This window comes from Brachyistius frenatus, unplaced genomic scaffold (assembly GCF_029030835.1).
Source record: "Brachyistius frenatus isolate BFR_SWC_R1_liver_20210118 unplaced genomic scaffold, ASM2903083v1 Contig_10, whole genome shotgun sequence".
In the NCBI taxonomy this organism is placed as follows: Eukaryota; Metazoa; Chordata; class Actinopteri; family Embiotocidae; genus Brachyistius; species Brachyistius frenatus.
In genome coordinates this window covers 3115617-3139069 of record NW_027210609.1, presented here as the reverse complement: position 1 = coordinate 3139069, position 23453 = coordinate 3115617, and the positions used below count along the sequence as shown (strand labels likewise).

Sequence of the window (23453 nt, the reverse complement as noted above, 5' to 3'; positions counted from 1 at the left end):
GAATCTGAATCTGGGTTTCTCTTCTGGCAGCTTTTGTCTTGTTTCTCTTTTGTCTTTGAATATCCCACTAGTGACAAAGCTGTAAAAAAAAAAAAAATCCTGAAGGGAAGTCAAAGATATTTAAACAGTTGTAATAGGAACACAATAAAATTACAGATATATATATTAATTTTTTTTTAGAAAGGCATGTTTTGTTTATTTCTGTGCAATGTCAAAACTAAAACTAAGCAAAATACCACAAAAGAAATGTAAATGAGCAAGCTCAATTTTAAAGCAAAAATACTGACAGGTCCTTAATGTATGGAGTTTTCATTTATTTCTATGTACTTGTACTGAAGATTTACTTCTCATAATGCACTGGCACTATAAAGATAAAGTTTTAATCATGTGACGAACTCAGCAAAACATGAAAATAACACATTTAGACACAGTAACATTTAAATTGTTAAATTGATCATTTGAAGTGCACAAAACTATATAAATAGATGACTAAAACACATAGCTGCTGGTGAAGTTTAGGAGTACGGTTTATACGTGTATCATATAATATACTTGTAATATAATATTCAACTTTACGCGTTTTATTTTTAAGCGACAGATCCGCTACGTCACTTCCGCTCATGCTCTTTCTCCAGCTTGCGTCATTCCTCGTCCGTGGGCAGCCGGGTGCAGACACAACACGTGAGTACCCGCATTCAAACTCAAGTAACGATGAAACCATAAATAGTTTGACTACATCCACGCTTCGCCGCGCAACATGTCGTATGTGAGGTCTGAACGCCGCCTTTAACAAACTTCACGGTAAGTTTAGCTGCGAGCTAACGAACAGAAGCGCGTAACTGTTAGCTTAGCCTGCTAGCTAAACAACAAGGAGGCGTCCTTCTTGGGAAGTAGCTGCTGCGGGAAAGTGACTCTTGATTAAATTAAACTACTTTGGACAAAATGCCTGCGACCGCGTGTTGCACGTAGAGATATCGTTTAACAATAGGCTTGAGTTTAGCTCGTAAAATGTTATAAAGGGGAGGGGGGGGGGCAACATGATCTGTTAACAATGTACTGAGCCTTGACAGGTTGTCTGCAGGTAACATCTGTTGAAAGTGGGAGACTTTAACTGAGGAAGACTGAGGACATGTTGATGCTTTCTGTTCATCTCCTAACGTGTTTGATTTAACATAAACAGGTCATGCAGGTGATCTTGGTGACACGCACACTGTTTTTTTCTTTCTTTCTTTCTTTCTTTGTCTTCCTGCTCAACCAGTCTAGGACATGACACTTTTGCTTTGTGTGTGTTTGGACAGACGCAATGGTGGAGCCAGTCCCCGAGTCCATCAACTTTCCCTCTGAGGAGGAGAAGATCCTGCAGCTGTGGCTGGAAAAGGAATGTTTTCAGGAATGCCTCAAACAGTCCAAAAACAGGCCGAGGTAAATCCAGTTGTCTCTTTGTTTCTATTGGTTGTCTAACTAGGCAAAAATATATTCCCACAAGTAGCTGTTGAAGCACAAGATGATGTTGCCATTTTCTTGAACAGCCCCTTAGTTTAAATCAGCTTTGTGTATTTATTTGGCCAAAGATATAAAATCCAAAACAGAATTTACACTTTAGTTTGACACACTTGCTTACCTAGTCTGTAAAATGTAATAGCTGCGTGTGTGATGGCTGAGAACAGCAACATAGTCATCTTGGGTCATTTTAATGCTGGCAAGTGCTTCAGGATTGTACTAAATGCCATCCCGGCTATTGATGGCCAAGTAAAATAGCTTCATTTCCTGTCTAACTAATTTGTCTTTGGCGCTAGTGTAAGTTTTCATAGTCTCAGTGATTGTTTATCATGTTAAAAAAATGTAAGAAACAATGGACCATTGAAATCAGTGCAATGACTCATTAAGCAGACTTATAATAATACAAATTAGTCGGCACAAACATTAAAAGTTAGGTACACAAAAAAAAAAATCTGTTTATTTTTACAAAATAAATTAACAAATAAATGAGATGATAGTTTTAAAAACAATACAGTGTTGTTATACAGTTAGTGATCTATTTGAAATCTCTGCTCGTAGCTCTTATTTAGATCAAATGCATTAATTAACCTTTCAAAAATTATGTGGATTGTTTTTCCTTTTTTTTTTAGCCCAGAAAAGATTAAACGTCATGATGACATTTGCCGGCCAAACAAAGCAAAATTGCAGCACTGAAGAAGAACTTTGGTCACAAACAGCCCCTAATAACACTACCTGACATTTAAGAGCATGTTCGGTTCATCCCACTAACCATTACCGCGTCTGTATTGACAATTCAGATTCAATGTGGAATCAGTCTAATGCATCTGACAGCGCCATCAGTAAAGGAAAAGCATTCATTCAGGAATAGTTTTACGACATAAACACGCATATGATCACTGAATTTGTTGCCATTTCTAGTCATGGTTTCTGTTTGTCAAAGACAAGGCTGTTTTCCAGAGACCAGATATGACAGTAATCTTGTCCAACAAGTCATGCATGTTGTTTAATAAGAAAGAAAACAGTGCCGTTCCAGATATTTAAGATTTACTTTCCCTGCCAATCTTTCAACCAGGTACACCTTCTACGACGGCCCTCCCTTTGCCACGGGTCTACCCCACTATGGTCACATCCTAGCTGGAACCATCAAGGACATTGTTACCCGCTTTGCCCACCAGAGTGGTTTCCATGTGGAGCGGCGTTTCGGCTGGGATTGTCATGGCCTGCCCGTGGTAAGAATTTGTCTCAACTGTCTTTTCTGTCAATTTTTTAAATATCTTGAAGAGTACTGTAATTTAGCAAGATTTATGCATAATTTGACCTTTTTTTTTTTTTTTTTGTAGGAGTATGAGATTGACAAGTCTTTGGGGATCAAAGGGCCTGAAGATGTGGCCAAGATGGGGATTGCTGAGTACAACAAGCACTGCCGGAACATTGTCATGAGATACTCTAATGAGTGGGAGGTGAGTATAGACTAAGAATATTTGTAATACTCCTGAGTGCACTAAACATGCACTAAAACATAGTGAGGTTGCATCACATGTCTCAAATGTACAACACGTGTTGTTTAAATGGGAGGTAAATGTCTCTTGTTTTGGATTGTGCTTCTGAATCACTGACCTTAAAATAATATTTTGGAAAGAATTGACCTGCAGACCTTTTGTGATATGATCATTACATTCTTTTGATTGTTATGTGTGTTTCTTTTTGTACTTAGACGTCAGTGAGGCGAATGGGCAGGTGGATCGACTTCAAGAATGACTACAAGACTCTTTACCCATGGTTCATGGAGACTGTCTGGTATGAATATCTGAAAATCTGGCATATTGATTTGTAGAATACATGGTTTGGTTCATCACAAGGAATTCAGTTCTTCGTTTCAGGGGCTATTTGACATATAATACTGTAGCACAAAGTCACCTACTGCAGAGATTTCTTTTGAAAGTTGGGCAATTACCTCGCTGTATAGTTTCTTCAACTTGTTACCAGCCAGCCACACAGGCGACAGGAGTCTGACTATAACTGCCAACAGCTACAGTCTATAGCCCCTTTCAGACACATATCCCTTAATGTTAACTTTCTCTCATGTCAATTTGCACCTTGGTTACTTTTAACAAAAAGTTTGACAGCAGTCTTGCCAGGTTGGACTTTCTAAATCACTCTCAACATGACACACGTCTTAATTGAGCACCATTAGATTAATATAAAGCTCTAAGAAGAAAGAAGAAATGCACATCTTGTACCACTGTCCAAGATCCCTTTAATTCATTTACTGACACAATCCAACCAAGTATCACCCCAAACCGTGTAGTACACCTGTCTGTCCACTGCAGTGTACTGGGTTATTGTCAAGTCTTGCCAAGGCATTAAACAGCACGGGGTTAAAGTAACATTTATGATGTAGCACTTTTCACAGACATAATCACAACGTTCTTTAGAAGTACAAACATACAAGCCATATATAAAACATTAAAACACAATGCAAGATAAAAGCATTGTACACACTTAGTAGTCAGAAGATGGAAGCCTGGTGTTAAGGGGTTACCCAAATCTCCGTGTAAAGAGGAATGTCTTTAGCGACTTTTAAAAGAGTCCACGGTGTCAGCAGACCGTAGGGATGCGGGTAGAGCATTCCATAATTTAGGTGCCACAACCTCAAATGCTCGGTCGTCGCGGGTTTAGCATATTTGGTCATATTTGGTGTGATGAGGAAGAGGGTTTGAGTAGATCAGCCTGGCCGTGTAAGTGTAAGAATCTGGAAATTAATTCTGTGTGCAACCGGGAGCCAGTGAAGGGATTTGAGTTCAGCGGTGATGTGAGCTTGTCCGTTTGTCCGAGTAAGAAGTCTGGCGGCAGCATTGTGGATTACCTGTAAACGATGGAGAGTAGATATACTGACTGTAGTAAAGAGAGCATTACAGTAATCTATGCGAGTGGAGAGTAAGCCATTAATAAGCATTTCAAGCTCAGTTGGTGAAATGATGGATCTCAGTTTGCCAATATTCCTCAAGTGGAAGAAGCAAGTTTTGGTGAGCTGTTTAACATGAGAGTCAAGTGACATTGACTGTTCAAATATTACCCCTAAATTTCGTACTTTAGTGTGGACAGCACAGGAGAAGGGCACATTAATATTCTGATGAACAGTAGCTCCTGAAACTTTCAATGTTTATTTATGCGCGGCGAATAAATGGACAACCAGCAAAACTCTTCAGACAACATGCGAACAGACAGGAAGACCCAATTTAATGTCCCATCATTCACTGCTTGTGCATTGTTGGATAATATAAAATGGGGCAGCAGAATTCACTATTTCAAAATTATGAAATTGAAGAGAAAATGTTTGGGTGGAGGCACTGTGTGAATTCAGGGGAAGCATTCCTTGCACTCATACTGATTATTAATTCATGCTTCAACGGGAAACAAAGTTTTAAAATCCACGAGTGATGCAACCTGCGAGAGAACAGAAAACGCTCTTCTTCACGTTATTATCTCGCCTGTCTCTGCTCATCTCTTCCTACTGCACACCAGGTATCCAAAACTGCTCAAGGACTAAACTCTTTACCTAAATACTCTGTCATGTCTCACTGAAGCTGTAAGACATTTGAATGGCCAAAAGCTTTCACGTAACCAGACAGATGAAGCCAATTTAATTATGTATTCCATGTCTGAAAAGGTCCAAAGAAACGAAACGAAGATGTCATATAGTCCATGCTGAGACTCGTATTGTTGTGTGAAGTTAATCGCTCTTTTCTTTATGCAAAATGTTGGTTGTGGTTCTTTCAGGTGGGTGTTCAAACAGCTGTATGACAAGGGTCTGGTGTACCGAGGTGTCAAAGTCATGCCTTTCTCCACTGCCTGCAACACCCCCCTCTCCAACTTTGAATCCAATCAGAACTACAAGGTTGGAACGAAACACAAACCCCTCACGCGTTTGCTGTTGTCCAGAATTATTTTATTCCTAAAAGCTGACAAGAGAGTGCAGATAATCGTACCTGTTAAGAACAAACTGACCTCATCTCTGATTTATCTTTGTCTGCAGGATGTGCAGGATCCCTCAGTGATCGTCACCTTCCCGCTGGTTGGTAATGAGGACATTGCTTTGATCGCCTGGACAACCACTCCCTGGACTCTGCCGAGCAACCTGGCGCTCTGTGTCAACCCAGAGTTCTTCTACGTCAAGGTCAAAGGTGAGAAACAAAGCTTCGCACAAGTTTCTCAAATCAGGGTTTGCTCACTCATGTCGACACATACAACAACCACCGATGTGCCGGCTGGGTCTGAATATTTCTTTGCAGAAGTTGTTGATATATATATATATATATATAAAAAAAACAGTACCACCAGGTCCTAATGTTCTTGTAGTCTGGATAATTTCCAATTATTATCAAAAACATTATTTTGTTGTGTACTTTCTTCAAGCCGAGATAGAGAAAAGGGAAATAGCTGCTCACCCATCCTGCTGACAAACATGTTTGTGTAACTTGAATTGCCAGGACTGGTAGTTTTGTTGAGCGATGTTGCTGAAATGCTGATGCCTAAGGCGAATGTTTTCTGACTGAAAATCTTGTTTCCCTTGTGGGCTCAGTGTTTTGGACCACAGTATCAGCTGATGGGTGTTTTTTATTCAGAAAGAACAAACAGGAGCAAATTAGCAGAGGAGGAGTGCTGCCTTGGCAAATTATACCCAGAGGAAATGATTTTTGCACCATAATGTGTTGGTGGACGTTCGAGCCTTCGGCTTTAAAGTCTTCGCTGAAAATATCAGACTGTTTTTGTTGTTGTTATTGTATGATGAGGGACTCACTACAACTTCGTTTTTATCTACAATCAACCAGCTGCTCAACATTCATGAGCAGCAACTTGATGCTATGACACAGCTGATGTTCATGTAGGATCCTTTTAAGAGGATGTAGATTCACCCACATAAAATACCTGTCCGGTTTTAACAAAAGAACAGGAATTAAAGTTGTTTATCAACTTATGTGCATGGTTTCCATATACAGGGTGAATGAAGAGATGTTTTTGCTATCTCAAGCGATGAATTCTTATCGACAGGATCCAAAACCTGAACCACCTGTCTCTCTGAAAACAATAAGGGTTGCATTGTACTGATCAAAGCACAGTCTTGTGCGCATGGTGCAGGTGAATAAGGAGCGTATCCAAATTCACGTCTCCCAGTTTAACGCCAGATAATCTGAGCGGAAAGGTGCATGGTTGAAATGGGTCGTACTTGTTTTTTTTTTTTTATTTATAGGTGTGGTTAGGGGAAAAAAACAAAAACCTTGAGAGTGTCATTTTCTTTTTTAGAGCCGGGTACACTCGCAAGAAGATTCTTGGATAGCTTTTAAAACGGCAGATTTGCTAAATAGTAGGAAAGAACGCAGAGGACAGAGATCTGCTCATGCACAGATTGATGTCCATTATATGCAATAATCTTTCATATTTCAGTCTTTAACCTTTTGCATGTTTGTGCGTTGCTGCATGTTTCTATGTGTGTAACGTACGGGGTGCCCTCACTTATGTCGTCGCACATCACTATTTTAAAATTTGAATATGGAATCACTTTCGGGTTCCTCAAGATAGCAACATGCCACCAGTGTGCGGGTACATTTGTTATTTAAATACCGTAGGCGCTGGATGACAAAATGACAACCGCGTCGGTCTGATTTTGTTTCGATTTTGTCCTTTCTAATGGTGTTTTTACAGCAGACATGTTGAAAAAGGCGTGGTTGTAACTAATACTTTTTTTTTTTTTGAAAACATCTAAAAGAAAATCAGCTATCATTAATCTTGTTATTTACACCTGTTTCTTTCCTGCTTCTTTCCATTCTTGTGTGTGTGTGTGTGTGTGTGTGTGTGTGTGTGTGTGTGTGTGTGTGTGTGTGTGTGTGTGTGTGTGTGTGTGTACAGTACTGTACATCCGTGTGTCTCTCAAACCTAGGAATGTGGATGAACTTCAAATCAGGCCACTTAAAAAAAGCATTGTCCTTGTTCAAATATAAAAATATAAAAAGGGGAATGCTCCAGAGACATGGCTACTGTTTTCCTGTTACCCTCTTGCTGTAGTTTTTGGCTCCCTCTGAGAGGAACTGGTGGGTTTTTAAAAGGATGACCTAGATTCCTTTTGGCTTGTCACAGTCCAGCCCATACTGAAGGGGGCACTGTTGAAGCACAGTCTGTCACCCCAACTGCACCGCCTGTGCTGTGCTGCATGGGAGACCGCCTTGGAATACCAATGAATGTGTTGGGTTTTTTTTCTGTGGTTTTTTTTTTTTGGTATCGGCTCAGTCTCTCTTTTTTTTTTTTTATCTCCCCTCTTCTCTCGCTCCATCTTCATCCCAATTTTTTTTCCCCCCTTATGTCACTCTTTGCCTTCACATCCACCTGTTTTTGTCCTTCACTGTTCTTATTTTCTCTCACTGTGTCTCCTTTCACGCCTGTCTCCTTCCCTCGCTGCCTTTGTCGCTGTTTGAGTTGAGGGCTGTCAGTGGCGGCAGGTCTGAGCTGTGCAGTTATTTGTCACACCACTAAGGGGAAGAAACATATTTTATTGATGCTGCCCCACGCTTTTTTTTGGTTTTGTTTCACTGACATAAGCCATTTGGTTTTTGCCCTCTTCACAACTGTTGTCCCTGCTGTTCTCAATGTCTCCTCTTTTTTTTTTTTTTTTCCTAGAATCTCCCTTTGGCCATTTTTTCCAAGATGGTTCAGTATCCTAAAATATCAGGCAGTTATTTTATACCAGCCAAGCGTAGGAAATTATTTATCTCACTTGTTATGAGGTCGAATGGTTGTAGCTACATGATAGGTTCCTTACTTGATCTTGACTTTTGGGATGACAGTATTATTGTGACGTCGGACTTGACTTTTAGGAAAAGCTGATATGAATGTAGGACACAGCTTTAAGGATGTGTTGCAACCATGTTCGTTGAGCTGCTGTTCATTGTATATTTATGAAATTCAGGTCAATAAACTTAAGTCTTTCTGCAGGAGCTAGTGGGAGGACAGACTTTGAAAAATTACCAGAGCAGTTCTTCCACCCCACCCCAAGTAAAAAAGTGATATCATATTCTATCAGCATTGTTGTTCCGACTTTATTTAATGTACGGTGAGATTTATTAGCTGCTTGGAAAATAATATAAAAAGGGGGAAAACAGAAATATCTTCAAAACAGCAGATTTTATTTTGCCAGTGTTCTGCTATGTTCGAGTCATGTGATGCCATTAATGTAGCAGATGAGTCCTACTCTCTATTATTTTTGCCTTTTTGTTTGTTTGACTTAAACAGTCCACAATAGTTCATCTCTTTGTGTGTACTATTTCTGCATCATGTAAGGCTGCAACTAAAGATTCTTAATAATTGAAAAAAATACCAAACGCTTGTCAGTCACATCTTTAAATGACTTGTCTGTTTCTGACAAGCAGTCCAAAAACCAAAAATATTCAGTTTACTCATATTGTTTTCTTAAGTAAATAACTGAAGCGATTTTTCGATTATCAAAATAGGTGCTGATTATTTTCAGAAAATGTATTACCTGATTAACTGCCGCACTACATTGCAGCAGCAGCAGCAGCAGCTAAAAGTGTGACGGAAAGACCTAACAAGCATCCAAGAAAAGTTTGTGGAGTGGATAATCCTGACTATAATCAGAACCTCTGTGTCCAGAGGGAGGCTTAGGGTCAAAAAAGAGGCCAATTGATTTGGAACACAAACAGGGATAGCCATTGGGGAAGTGTCCTCATGTTGAAGAGCACTGAAAGAAGAGACTGAAGATGGATGCAAACGCTGTGTCACTGCTCTTGGACAGGTTGTTATTTGTAAAATACCTGGAGAAGCATGTGTATCTGTTAGATATTTTTTTTTTTTTTTTAATGACTGTCAGAAGGGGTCGACAGACGTTCCACACTGCAGGTTTAATGATGAATCTGAATTTATTCTTTACGCAGGCCTGACGGAATAAAGTGAAAACCAACGAATGACTAAAATCACTGGTGTTTTGCTCTGTTCTCAGAGAACGCCACAGACAAGACCTACATTATGATGGAGGCCAGGCTGGGAGCTCTGTTCAAGTCGGAGAGCGAATACACTATCCTGGACAAGTGAGTACAAAAGACCCTTTAATTTTTTTTTTTTTTTAAACATGAGAAGTGCAAATGACTAATACTCTAAATGTAGATACCTCAGCACCCAAAGAACATCAGTCCTTCGCTGAGCATCGTTTCCTCAAAATAAGTTTACTGTACGACACGTTGGAATAACACACTCCTACTTCATTATAGCAACCAGACAGATGGTACGCAAAATACTATTTACACATGATGTAACTAAATCTCTACTGCAGGCATTACCACAAATAATGGTCATTTATGTAGCATTAAGGCAACAGTATCTGTCAACCATACCGAGTAACAAATATCAACCTTTCTTTGCTTTTTTTTTTTTAACTGACACAAACGTGTCTTTTTGACTAATACTCAGTCAGGTGATGATCTGCAGTAGTGTGAGGTATGTTAGTTGTCTTGAAAATAAAAGCCGATTGTCTGCTTTCTGTTGCAGTCAGCAAATGCTGGTAGTGGCAGTGAAGCTAATATGAGTTGCCTTTGCAACTGTGGTGTGTTGCGTGGTTACTTGGGTGTTACAGTGGTTTTCAGTTCACATTAGCTTTTACTCCACCTCTACTTGAAACGGGTTGAAATAAAAGTTTGAGTGACGATAAAAGTTTGTACATAAGGTGCACTGTCAAGTCATGAAATTTCAGTTGACGATTAATTGTGTCACAATTGAATTGAACTCCTTAATGAAGAACATGAGCCATGTATTAGCTTTGAAAATGTAAATACAAATATTTAATTGTTTCCCTTTGTAGAGTTTGTCAACAGAAGTTGCCCGGGGCAGCTATGATATAAGTCACTTAATATACCATATTTAAGTATTTACATACAATAAATAATACTGAAATATACAAAGACATTTCTGACAGTGACACGTAACAATCATGAAAATAAACAATGTACTGCGGTGGCTCTAATTCTTCACACACGTGGCATTAAACCATCGCAGAAGAAGGTACAACGAGATGATGTCATTAAAAGAGCACAAGTCAAACCTCAGATGGTGGAAAATTATGGAAAAATCGTGATGGAAATATTACATTTCTACGGTCTTCATCCAGCTGTTTTTATACAGATGAAGGTAAACGATTATGATGATAATGCAAAAATAATTGCCGTCAGCTCAAATAATTGAGATCAATCAATTATGTAATAATTGTGACAGGCCTGATATAAGTGTAGTTGTCATTATATAGAGTATAAAAATGATATTTACACTAAGTGATAGAGTACAGCCTCCATATTTTATATTTGGGACACTGAAACTTAAATAATTCAAACGCTGCTGCTGTCTTTTAGCAAGTGCCAAACTTGTAATTTACATTTACTGAGAAAGGTTTACTCCTGAGGTATAACTTCTAGACTGAAGAGACGTGGATCAAATGACTGACAGCAGAATTAGCAAACATGTACTTCAGCAGCTGAGTGTTCTATGCAGCAGAAGGGAAATAAAATCCTCGATTTCCCAGCTCGGGATGATTGTGGAGCAAAGAGACGGTGCGGTACATGGCAGGGAAAATGAGGCAAAAGTCAGATGAGGAAAACACCTGAATGAATAATGGAGACAGAATGTACTGAAACCTGATGGAACACATTTCCAGACATGATTTATCCCCACTCGTCGCATATGTTGGACAAATTAACTGGCTATAAAGAAGCCATGTTGAAAAATGTTTCGCCCTCGATTGAGCCTCTTCTTTTTCCACAAGGACAAAGTCGTCATACAGCAGTCAGGGGCACAGACGTCTTTATTTGAACGACGATTACAAAAGCAGTGTATCGTGACTGACTCAGCTGCCAGTACAAACGTAACCCTTAAACAGAGATTTCGGGAGATGCGGAGGCAGTTTTTGTGCTTACCGAATAAAAATGTTCAATGATGGTGATTCTTAGAGGAATCCTATGCCTCCTATTAAAACAAATCATTTTCCTGTTTGCATTGAAGGTTTTTGTTCCCAACAGTGTAGGTTTAGTTTCATAAAGTCAGAGGTCCTTCAACAACGACAACAAAAACTTTGCCTTTTACATCGTTTTTTTTTTCTTTTTCAATCTGGAAAACAACACCTTCGGATACATTTAGTTATCCTTTCCAAAATAATGGTAGTCTCATAAAAATTTCAGAAGTGTTGCAATCACATACCCACTTAAAAAAATTGTAATTAGTAGAGAAGTCAAACTTAATTATAAATATTTGATGTGCATCTCCAATAAAAGAAGCAGTGTTCTGTATTGCCCAATCTAACATTTGATATTTTATTGATGTCAAACTCAACCGAGCATATTTTAAGGAGAGTACTGACTCCTAAGAATTAATTATAGATTAGATTTTTTTTAATTTTTTTTTATTTTGCGCGAGACTGAGGTGAAATTCAAGGCAAAGGAAGTCCTCAAATCTCTGTGTTGCTACTAAAGCTTAAAGGCCATTACATAAATCCTGAAGCTAAAGCTCGCAGCTCTGACTGAAGGTGACTCAGATGAGCGCATCAACATGTTGTTCAGCTCCTTTCTTTTCTCATCAGGATTTGTGGCAGCTGCACAGGCAGAGGACACTGTTTAGGGAGATTTTAGTGAGGAAATCAAACCGGCGGCCGGATTTTTTTTTTTTATAAGTGTCAGCAATGACATCCTTCATATTCAGTCACATTTTAACATGAAAGCGTTTCCTTTAATGGAAGACTTGCCTGTATCTTATCAAAAGTTGCGGTTGTACAAGTTTTCTGCTGGTTTGTCTCTGCAGGGAAGGTGAATTATAGAAGCTGAAAGAAGGTGTTTAAAAAAATATTCCTTTTGTCTTTTTTAGGTTTCCCGGCAAGACGCTGAAAGGGAAAAAATACAAGCCTCTTTTCCAGTACTTTGCCAAGGTTTGTAGACTATGTTTTAGTTCCTGAATATATCACGGTTTGAAATATTGTTCCTCACAAAATGAAGACAGACCTATATCTCACTTGAATTACCTGTCTGACCACAAATTGACATCTCTCTTTACATTTAAATCTGTCTCTTACTGTTTGTGGCTGTACTTCTTGACCCCCCACCCCCCGTCATCTAATTCTCCTCATCTGACTTCAGTGTGGGGAGAAAGGCGCGTTCCAGGTGGTGCTGGATAACTACGTCAAGGAGGAGGAGGGCACAGGAGTGGTCCACCAGGCGCCTTACTTTGGAGCTGTGAGTGACATCTTTTCTGAATTTCTCTTTTGTTTTTCCTCTCTGTGCTGTTATGGTACCATGACATGAAAACTGCTGTGAGAAACTGTGAATTTTCACCCAACAAACTCAGTGACAACTTCTAAATTTAGCTTTTTGTTAACGTGACTGTCTTGGTGGCATACCGGTGTTTAAACCTGCTTTAATTGCTTTTTCTTGGCCCTTTGTTGGCAATCAAGCAAGCTGTCAACGCAACACCGACATGTTAGCACTTTTATAAAATTGTTATAGCAGTCGCATAAGCGCAGATTACCCGTTTAGCAAACTCGGAGTATAATGAGTTTCCATTCGGAGAGGTGTTTGTGTCCGCTTGATGAATGTAAAACAAAACGAAGACTAACACGGTGAGACAATACTTAGAAGATGCTCTGTCGTGTGCTGCGGTTGTTGGGAGGGGAGAATGGACGCTTGTTTGTTCGGTGTGTAGCTCTTGCTGTTTGTCCTGATCCTCTCCGTCACTATAATATGCGGCTCCACCTGCTACCTATCGGGCTCCCCACGCCCCCCCCCCCAATTACAGTATAATATACAACACTTCCGATGTGTGATATAGTGCATGATATGAATCATTACCTCTAGTATGGTTGTTTTCCAGCCCTGCAGTATCCCATATAGAGAGGAAAACAATGTTACTGTACACCAGTCAAACTATGGATGGCTTCTGTGCCATCCTTTTGAAAAAAAAAAAAGTGTATCCAGGACTGTCCCTCTATATTTGTTTTACTATAATTTAATATATTTATCAAAATAACTCGACTCAAATAGGTTCTGTTTTTGCAGCATGTAAATGTTTGTGTTTTCTGCATTCATTGTTGTTGTCACAGTGGTTAACATGTTTTCTACATTTCCTTGTGCTTTCTCAAGTGTAGATCCTGCATAATTCAAGCATGCATAGCACATGAATACATTAGTGTACATACTAAACTTGATTTGTTCGTGACAGTGAGAATAACAGAATTTTTTATTTTTACTCATTTCAAATTTGGTGAGTCAAAATCATGCAGCAACTCCTGGAGCTGAAAAATGAGATCAAGTCTGGCTCCGAAAACAATCTCCATAGACCCCCATGTTGAAATGCCCAACTTTACGGCACAGTTTTTGTTTCTGTAGCTGATTTACTTGTTCATGACTGTATGAGGGAGGAATTTCTTATAGAACACACCCATTTAAATTGTATTAAAGTTATGCATAATTAAGGACAAGCTGCTTTTAGTGACAAGGACAAGTGGGTGCCGTCACAGTTGGCTAGCTGCCTGCAGGTTTCAGCAAACGGGCTTCATTCGGTCGGCCTGAGCTCCGCCCATGCAACACCTCTTTGCCCGTTTTTGTATTAGCCGGGAATAAAGTTGAGGCAGACACTGCCAAGATGGCGACGGCCAGTGACGCCCAGGACTGAGCTTCGATACCGCTCTTCACAAAAACCTATGGGTGATGTCAAAATTTGAAGTGAAGGCCACGTTAACAGCGACGGCCCTCTGATCTTCAGTACTATGACCCACTTTGAGAAAATATTTTCAGACTTTTTTTTAAATTTTTGACTTATTTTTTATCTAATAAATGTGTGTGTGTGTCTTGTGTCTGACTATTTCAAATATTTTAAACCTCTTGAGGGTATTATGTTTTTTGTGTATTCACTTTAGCTTGATTTGTTTTCCTATTGAGGGGTGATTCATTCAATATTTGTATTGAATGCTACAGTATCAATAGAGTTCTGAATTCTAGAGACCAGTGCAGTCGTGCTATCAGAGGTATTGGGTCATTGCTAATAGGTTGTCTGCCCTTGCCATGGGCAGATGGGTGCCCCCGTGGCTGCAGCCAGCTGTGAATACCCACAGTCTTTCTCTCCATCTTTGCGTTTTTCACGACACTTCCTGTACATTTCACTGGAGTTTACTCCCTCTGGGGCTGTTAACGACACCCTTTATGTCAGCATCTGACTTAAATATGCATTTAAATGTTGTTGTTTTTATTTGCCATAATATATGTTATATTGAGTGGTCACATTGACATTGATTAGTTGAATAATAAAATCTGAAACACAAATGCATTTACTCTGAAGATATACAGTACGAGGAGACATGCTGCCAAAGTACATGTTTCAAATTTTATTTTGTTGTGACTAGATGTGAAATGACCCTGTGAGCCATCTATCCTGGATCTTGACAGGGTGTTTGGAAACAAATTACGTTTACAGCCGACAGTAGTCAGATCTTTCATGCATAGCTGTCACATACCAGTAGTGCTAGTTTCAACACGGCAAGAAGTATCCAGCTCAGTAAGGAATTTATTATAGAGTCATAACATATCTTTAAACAAGGGCTGGGCGATGTATGGATATTTTATCATATAATATGAGATTTGGATATCTTTTATGACTTTCTAATGTCATGATATGGCATAATTTTTGTCTTTTCCTGGGAAATTGTTATTTTCTGAACATACAAGACTGTTTTAACATTTATATTACTTGCCTTTACTCACTTAGTCATTATATCTGTTACTGATAATTATTTATTAAAAATCTCATTCCAGTCCAAAATATATTGTGAAATCACCAATAGTCATCCCTACAATATTGTTGCAATATTAACTTTGAGGTATTTATTGAGGTGAAACGGGCTACTAAAGGAGTATTTTGGGAGCCAGTTTTATATGTTGTAATATTACTGAAACACAACAGAGGTAGGAATAAAATGTCTAACTTATTTAGCATCAAGATCATGTAATTGGATTAGTTTCAAATACATTTAGAGGATGCTGATCGACAGGACATGACTTTACTATGTACATGTCTGGCAGTGAACTCGGGGAAATACTAATTCAATAATAAAAAATCTAAACCTTTTGCATTATTCTGTCTGCAGGATGATTACCGGGTGTGCACTGAATACAACATCATCCAGAAGGACCAGGCTCCTATCTGCCCTGTGGACGCCTCGGGCTGCTTCACTTCAGAGGTCACTGACTTTGCGGGACAGTATGTCAAAGTGAGTGACACATCATACATTTACATGGAGATTAGGTTAGCAGACATTTCAGGCATTCTACCCCCGGAAAGAGCCACCGGTATGATACACAGGATACATTCCTTAACAATATCGATAGCTGGTTTAATTCAGTATTTCATTTTCCGCCTGGATACCCAGTGCCTGACTGCTCCCCATTTCCTCTGTTTGTATCTAGAAAATTCATCTTTCCATAATATTTTTTCTTTTTTCATTTTTCATCCTGGACAGTTGCATGAAATGTGCCCTTTTTTTGCTAGAAGTTTACTGCTTTTTACAATTATGTGGGAGCTGAAATAGGAATACAAGATATTAATCAAAAATATTCCACATGTAATTTTTAATCATTCTTCAGCTGCAAAACTTGGTGATATGGAGTTGAGGAAAACCACATCAGAGCAGTGTAGGAAAACGTGCCACCGAAGCACATCGTCATTGTTTATCAATGTTTGCACTGCATGTCCTCATCCAGTCTGGCACACCCAAGTTCATTTGCATTCTAAGTGGATAGTGAGTTAAAAATAGCACTCGTAGATGATCTGATCACTATTTCACATCCTGGTGCAAACGGCAGGGAGTGGACCTGACCTGCCTGGCCACTAACAGTACAGCGTTAGCTAATAAAGAGCATGCAGCCACAGTTCTCTGGAAGTCTGTCATAATCCTCTTTTGAAAAGTGTTGTAACGTAGCGCGAGTTTCAAGGCTGTCCGAGACATTCTTTATTGCCGCATAAAAACTCTGAGCTGATCTGAGAGAGCGTCAGTCGCTCCGTGAGAAGCCGAGAGAGCATCTGTTATTCTGTAAACCGAAAAATCAACCCGGTATTTTACACAACATGAGAGCTGCGTCGTACAACCAGAAGAGCCTGCAAGTTAGCAGCGCCGCTGGGAGAGTAAGAGTTCAGAGCCCGTCACCTTCCCGCTGCCGCGGATCCTCGTACGACAGCCGTGGACGCTCGAACTATCGTGGAACCGCCATCGAGTTGGGCACAGAGATACACGAGCACCATGCCAACGAGAAAGAGGAGATGCAGGAACTCAATGTCAAGTTTGCAGGATACATCGGGAAGGTCCAGGCACTGGAGCAAAGAAATGCTTCTCTCAATGCTGAGTTGGCTGCGCTGCAGGGTCGCTACAAGGGAAGCCCCACAGGCATCGGAGAAGAATATGAGCTCAAGTTTAAAGAGGTGCGGGAGCTGATTGAGACCCTGACCAGTGAGAAAGGGGCAGCTGATATTGAACGTGGCTACATCGAAGAAGAGGTAGAAGTGTGGAGACTAAAGCTGGAGGAGGAGCTGGCGCTCAAAGAAGAAGCAGAGATGATTCTGAGGGAGTTTCGCCAGGATGTTGACAACGCCACGCTGCAGAAGGCTGAGCTGGAGAAGCGCATAGAACAACTGGTGGCCGAGATCGAGTTTCTCAAGAAGCTGCATGATGAGGAAGTGGCTGACCTCATGAAGCAGATTGAGGACTCAAAGATTACAGCCGAGCTGGACGGCGATCGTCCTGACCTGGCTGCTTATCTCCGCAGCATGCGCGCAGAGATTGAAGCCGTCGCAGCCCGCAATGTCCAGGAAGCCGAGAAGTGGTACAAAGGCAAGTTTGACACTCTCAAGGAGCATGCTGGCAAACACGAAGAACACATGAAGACCATGAAAGACGAGATCACGACCTTCCACAACCAAGTCACAGACCTGCAGAATCAGATTGACGGCCTGAGGGCTCGCAACGCCGCCTTGGAGCAGCAGCTGGAGGAAATGGAGATGTCCCATATGGATAAGGTGGAGGGCCTACAGAGCATCATCGCTCAGTTGGAGGCCCAGCTCTGTGAAACCAAACTAGAGATGACCAAGTATCTCAAAGATTACCAGGAACTGCTGCACATTAAGCTCAAGCTGGATGCCGAGATCGCAACCTACAGGAAGCTGCTGGAGGGGGAGGAGCAGAGGCTTGGGATTGCCAAAGATGTCTAAATATCGAGGATGAGACCAGCGGCAAGTCCAACACAACCATGAAGACGATCTGCAGAGGATCATGGAGTGGAGAGATCTACTCATTGAAATTGAAGACTAATTTCTTCCCTATCTTATCCTTACTCCCTGGGCTGGGTATTGTTTGAAATTTTTCAGTACTAGTTTCAATATGACACTTGAGTTTCAGTACAGATACTAAAACCACACTTCCCTTGATATGTTTTTTTTTCCTACAAAAACATTTTTTCATTTAACAAATGTTGCCAATAATATCAAAGTTAATTGTTGTCTAAACACGTTATTTGGCTAGAACTTTGTCTAAATATAATTGGCAAGATTTTAGATTCATTTAAAAAATGAAGAGAAAACACATTTCTGTTCTGTTGACAGGCTTGCCCCAAATTTTCATTCAAATCAGGAAGTACAAGGTTGAAAAATAAGCCTACTAATCTGACTAAACATGTTGTGCCAGCCCTCTGTACTTTTTGAGTTTTGGATCCTCTGGTGCAGACAAATTTCTCCTCATACCAAAGATGTATTGAGGTTCAATACCCAGCCCTCCTTACTCCCTATCATTTATCTTACCACATCTGACCCCATTATCCTTTTGCATTTGCCTGCTTCCCCTCTCCTTTCCAATCCTCCTTGGTGCAAATTTTGACATCACTTTCTAAAACAACCTTCCTTCCCTCTCATTGCCTTTCCATAACTAATACCCCTCCCATTTCAGTTTTTTTTTTTTTTTGGCAGACCTCACTTCTCCTTGTTCTTTTCCTTTCCTTTACTCCTGCAGTACCTTCCTGCTAAATTTACCTTCCCTCTTTTCCTGCCAAGTCAGCCCCACTTTTATACCTCTGTCACTTCTTTTTGCTTACTTTTCACCATCACTGCCTCTCCTGATCCAAGTGTTGGATCCTGCTGCCTTCACAATGAAACACTCAACTGCATTTTAAACAAAGCAGAACATACAGCCTTAGAGTTATTAATGGTCTTTACTGTTACTTCGGTTTATTCTAAATGTTTTGACAAGACACAACTGTTGACCATTTACACTGATGCTGCCCAACTGTTACTTAATAAAGATTTTAAGTGAGTGCATTCAAAATAATGCAGTTATGATTTTTTTTTTTTACTGCAGAGATCAACCTCTTTTTTTTTCTCTGATGCTCTACTTTGTGTCTTTCTGTAGTAACTTTATTTTCCATTGTGCTCTATTTGCCTTTTTACCTTCTCTTACTCCCATTTTAAGTGACATCAAAACATCAAATATGATGGAAAGCAGATCTTTCTGAGTCGGGCCCAGGAAATTTCAATATTTTTAGCGTTTCACTTTTTGCTTTATAAAATAAATTGAAAATACTGAATGTGCCATTTAGGAATAAAAGCTTTGGGTTGCTATACCGTGATTATTTTCCACAGCGTGCAAGCTGGCTTTGATGGTTCAGCTAGGGTATTTCAAATGATTACACACAGGAGTAAAATTACTGTTTTTGAAGTGTAGCTCTGCTGATTAATTATGCCGTGCTGCAAAGAGAAATACATATGTGTGACTTATTTGGTAGCATATCTAGTAACCCTTATTTATATTCAATTGGCCAGGTGGTGAAATAGTTTCTCAGCATGTTGCAGGTGAATTTCCAGAGTCTTCACGTCACAGGTGTATCTTCATGTTTTAATGAGCCTAGGTCAGGGCATAACAAAATTTACTCCTGGCTGAAAAACGTTAAAAAAAACGCTGTCTCTCCAAAGAGGTCACGACCAACAGCCTGCTGAGCACCTTGCTGAAAAGTCATATTTATGAGCTTCCTGTGAATTGCACCGTGAGCTTGGTTAGAGGGAGATGATATAGTGTGTGTGATAAGACACAGGGCTGATTGCATATTAGATTGTTTGCCATAATCAAAGAGCTGCATGACGGAACACGCTATTTTTTAATTTTTTTTATTATTCATCATTGCTATGTGAGCTGACTGTGACCTTGGCTGCAAACTTGCCTCGGTTTTTCTTTGAGGTCATGGTGTGTTCAAGGTTTCAGAGGCTTCCTCTCCAGGAAAGAAATTTTTGCATACGTTTACTTTACCTGGTTTTAAAGGTATGGTACAACAACTCTAACTCTAGCCATGGCTGAGGAAATCAACCAAGAGAAAACTAAACTAAAAACAGTAAGTAATATATCAATTACTGTAAAGTATATCTATAGGGACATTATATAGGTAGAGACCACTGTACCTTATTGATTTAAAACAATATATTTTAATGTAATAAAAAACATAGTAATACTTCATGATGACATTTAAACATATTTTAAGTTAAATATTGGCCATCGTGTGTAATTAAGTTCTGTTTAACTATCATTTAAAAAAAAAACCAAAAAACATAAAATGTGGTGTGAAATTAAAATCAAACTTTGCTGGCATTTTACAGCAGAATGTGTTTGTGATATTAATTCAATGCAAAAAATATTAGGCGCAACAGTGATGGAAAATAAATAAATACCTGATCGAATGCAAATTGTGTACTTACAGAAGCTTATTTAAAGTTGCTGCAGCTGACCGTAAAAACAAGTTGACAGGACAACTTCGAAGTGCTTCCATTGCTAGAAAGAAATGAGAAAAATATACTGAGATGCAAAAGAGTGTAACGATCGTGAGGCAGATTAACATGAATGCTTAATTAAAATAAGCTTTGGATGCATTTAATTTTAACCTCTTTTTTTATGTCCCTTATAAATTCCATATTTTTTTTATACAGAAAGAAAAATAATAATCCGTACACTGAAGTTACAGGTGCAACACGGCACACATCTGACCACACCCAACCAGCTGAAAACTAGTGACACATGAAGTTGCACTGTATTTTTTTTTTTTTTTTTACATCAATACATGATGAATTAATGTTCTGTTACAGGATGCTGACAAGAATATCATCAAGTGGCTGAAGGAGAAGGGTCGCCTGGTCAATGCCAGCACTTTCAAACATAACTACCCTTTCTGCTGGAGGTGAGACAAGAACTCAAAACTGTGGAACCAATGTCGCCCCTGTGAAACATAAATGTCTCCTGGACTCATTTATACAAACATGTTCTCATTGAATCTTCCATTGTGGGCAGTTCTAGAATAATCCTAGCAGCTGGAGACGAGGGTTAGAGGTCACGTATGTCGGGCCTGATGAAATTAAACATATTGTCTGCTTCAATGCAGGCAGCCGTATTTTGTAGTAGAAGATGCAAAGATCAGAGTTTTTTTTTTTTTTTTTTTTTTTTAAAGTGATGTGCAAGTTTGCTCATGTCGAGGTTTGGAGGTTCTGTGCTCCTGCCTCGTTCAAGAACATCACTCAATAGAGATTTTGTGGTTTCTGCACAGAATCAATTCACAAAGCCAATGTCAGTGTGGTGACTCGCATATAACCTCTCTAGGTCCCACATCACATCATGTAAGTATCACACACATGCATAAATAAACACATAAGCTTCCTTTTCGATTCGGCTAAATCGTGCTCTTATTTGAAGCAGCTGCAGTCTGACCTGAGCAGGATTAATTAACCTCAGTAAATATGCAAAAATGTGCTCTCTAAACCCCGGGAAGTCATAGGCTGGTAGAGATGAAAATGTCGTGTTATTAAACACTCAACACCTTCAATATTAAGGCGCGACCGTGTGGTGGAGGGAGCAACTTTTTAAAAGAAATAGGCAAAAAGCAGTTGTACATCCTATAATAGTTCCTGTATCCCCCCATTTTTTTTGTTTTATTATTTTCAACCTGAGAATAATAGGCTGGCTTTACAAATGAAATTTCATATTAGAATTCTATTTTCAGAAATAAATCAGACAAAATAGTTTGTTATAAGTCAGCGGGTAGAAGTCTAATGTTTTATGTGTTCTTATATTTTCAGGTCTGACACGCCACTCATCTACAAAGCTGTCCCCAGCTGGTTTGTCAGAGTGGAGCACATGGTGGAGAAACTCCTGGACAACAATGGCAAATGCTACTGGTAAGCTGCTGCTGACACATGTGATAACTAGCTTGGAGCTAAGTGACAGTGAAGTGGCAGCTATGAGTCTCTCGCCAAATAAGTGGCCTTAAACACTGAGCCAAGACCAATGACAAATGCAGTCCCAAAACAAAATGACAGCACTGCTATATGAAGTTGTTGGCCTGTCTCTGCAGGACAGCTACCACTGGGTGTTGTAATTTCAAATGGCAAGGTATTTGAGTCTAACTGCAAGTGGTTGCATTGACTATTTTCTTCTTCTTCTTTTTTTTAATTACATGGAGTTCAAATTGTCATCAAGGCATTTCATTATGACGCACATGGGACTGGGGTTTTATAGAAAATATTAGCATGTTGCTAATTGTAATAGCAGAGAATGGGAAAAAAGTAAATGTCAGCATGAAGGCTTTGCTAAGTGGTATTACCCCCGGTGCTCCCAGTGCTCTTTTCTGAGCCACAGTAGCTGCCTCTGGTAATGGGACTGTCAAACCGAGATGAATGACTAGCCGCTCGGAAGGTGAAGACTTACAGACACACACACACACACACACACACACACACACACACACACACACACACACACACACACACACACACACACACACACACACACACACACACACACAAATTTAAGGGCTACAGTTGCTATCCAAGAGGTACTAGTGTTATATACACTCTGTTGCCAGTTTATCAGGTACACCTGGTTGAAACGTATGTGGCCTAATGGAGTAGTCTTCATTTAGCCTACCCTCACTAAATGGGGTAAACAAAATTTTAGAAACACCTGTCATCCATCAATCCTTCTATTATCTATGCCCGCTTCGTCCGTTACAAGGTCACAGGTGGCTGGAGCCTATCCCAGCTGACTTTTGGTGAAGGCGGCGTATACCCTGTTGCCAGTAAACACCTCACAGTATAGCGCAATACAATTCAACCACAACACAAACTGCTACCTCAAAAATGACCATATGCAATTGAATCAACACCTTTCAAAAATGTTTTAAATATACACTGAATGTAATAATCTCAATAAAATTGCAATTTATAGCTGGACTATTACATTAGATTGAATAAGTTATAACTGAAAAGTCTTGCAGCTAAGTGTGGGTGTGTGAGTAACTACTGACAACCATGAGTTATGTACAAGGTACCTACAGTATGTTACAGTATGATTGACATTATTTTTAGTTGAAAGGACTGCAACTAATAATTAGTTTCATTATTGATTTAACTGTAAAAAAAAAATATATATATATATTTTTATCACTAACTAATCACATGTGAAAATAGCAAACACAAGCTTTTTGTTTTATCTGATCAAGATATTTAAAATTAATATCATTGAGAAAATACAAATAAACAAGCAAGTGTTCCTGTTTAAGAAGCTTCATCCTGTGTTTTTTTTTTTAATTTTTTTTTAATTGTTTTTGGGGAATTTGGTTAAAAGTAACCAATTCATTATCACAAATGTAATTTTATGTCAATCAGTAAGTAATTTGACAGATTATTTGAGCTTTAGAGTTCAAAGCAAATACATGTAACTCATTAGTGCGCATTAATGTTTACTGCATGTGTCATAAGTGTCAGTGTAATAGTATTCAAATATTTGTGTAACGATACATTTTGCAGTTACAATTGAAGCACCTTCAAAAACAACGCATACACGTAATTCC

The 23453-nt window shown here is 39.4% G+C and overlaps 2 protein-coding genes across 2 annotated transcripts in view; both read left to right on the top strand.

Moving 5' to 3' along the window:
- The first annotated feature begins 687 nt into the window (after positions 1 to 687).
- Positions 688 to 23453, top strand: part of iars1 (isoleucyl-tRNA synthetase 1) — a 55684-nt gene continuing 32918 nt past the window's right edge. Inside the window, exons 1-13 of the mRNA XM_069690912.1 lie at positions 688 to 801; positions 1299 to 1422; positions 2573 to 2729; positions 2841 to 2960; positions 3215 to 3297; positions 5281 to 5398; positions 5537 to 5684; positions 9509 to 9596; positions 12409 to 12469; positions 12678 to 12773; positions 15677 to 15799; positions 20698 to 20789; positions 21682 to 21780. Of these exons, the coding sequence (XP_069547013.1) occupies positions 1304 to 1422; positions 2573 to 2729; positions 2841 to 2960; positions 3215 to 3297; positions 5281 to 5398; positions 5537 to 5684; positions 9509 to 9596; positions 12409 to 12469; positions 12678 to 12773; positions 15677 to 15799; positions 20698 to 20789; positions 21682 to 21780 (1304 nt within the window). The 5' untranslated portion in view covers positions 688 to 801; positions 1299 to 1303. The remainder of the gene's footprint in view (positions 802 to 1298; positions 1423 to 2572; positions 2730 to 2840; positions 2961 to 3214; positions 3298 to 5280; positions 5399 to 5536; positions 5685 to 9508; positions 9597 to 12408; positions 12470 to 12677; positions 12774 to 15676; positions 15800 to 20697; positions 20790 to 21681; positions 21781 to 23453) is intronic.
- On the top strand, positions 16629 to 17790 carry LOC138616346 (vimentin-like). The gene has a single exon (XM_069690588.1). It carries the CDS (start codon positions 16654 to 16656, stop codon positions 17788 to 17790), a length of 1137 nt encoding a protein of 378 aa, XP_069546689.1. The 5' UTR covers positions 16629 to 16653.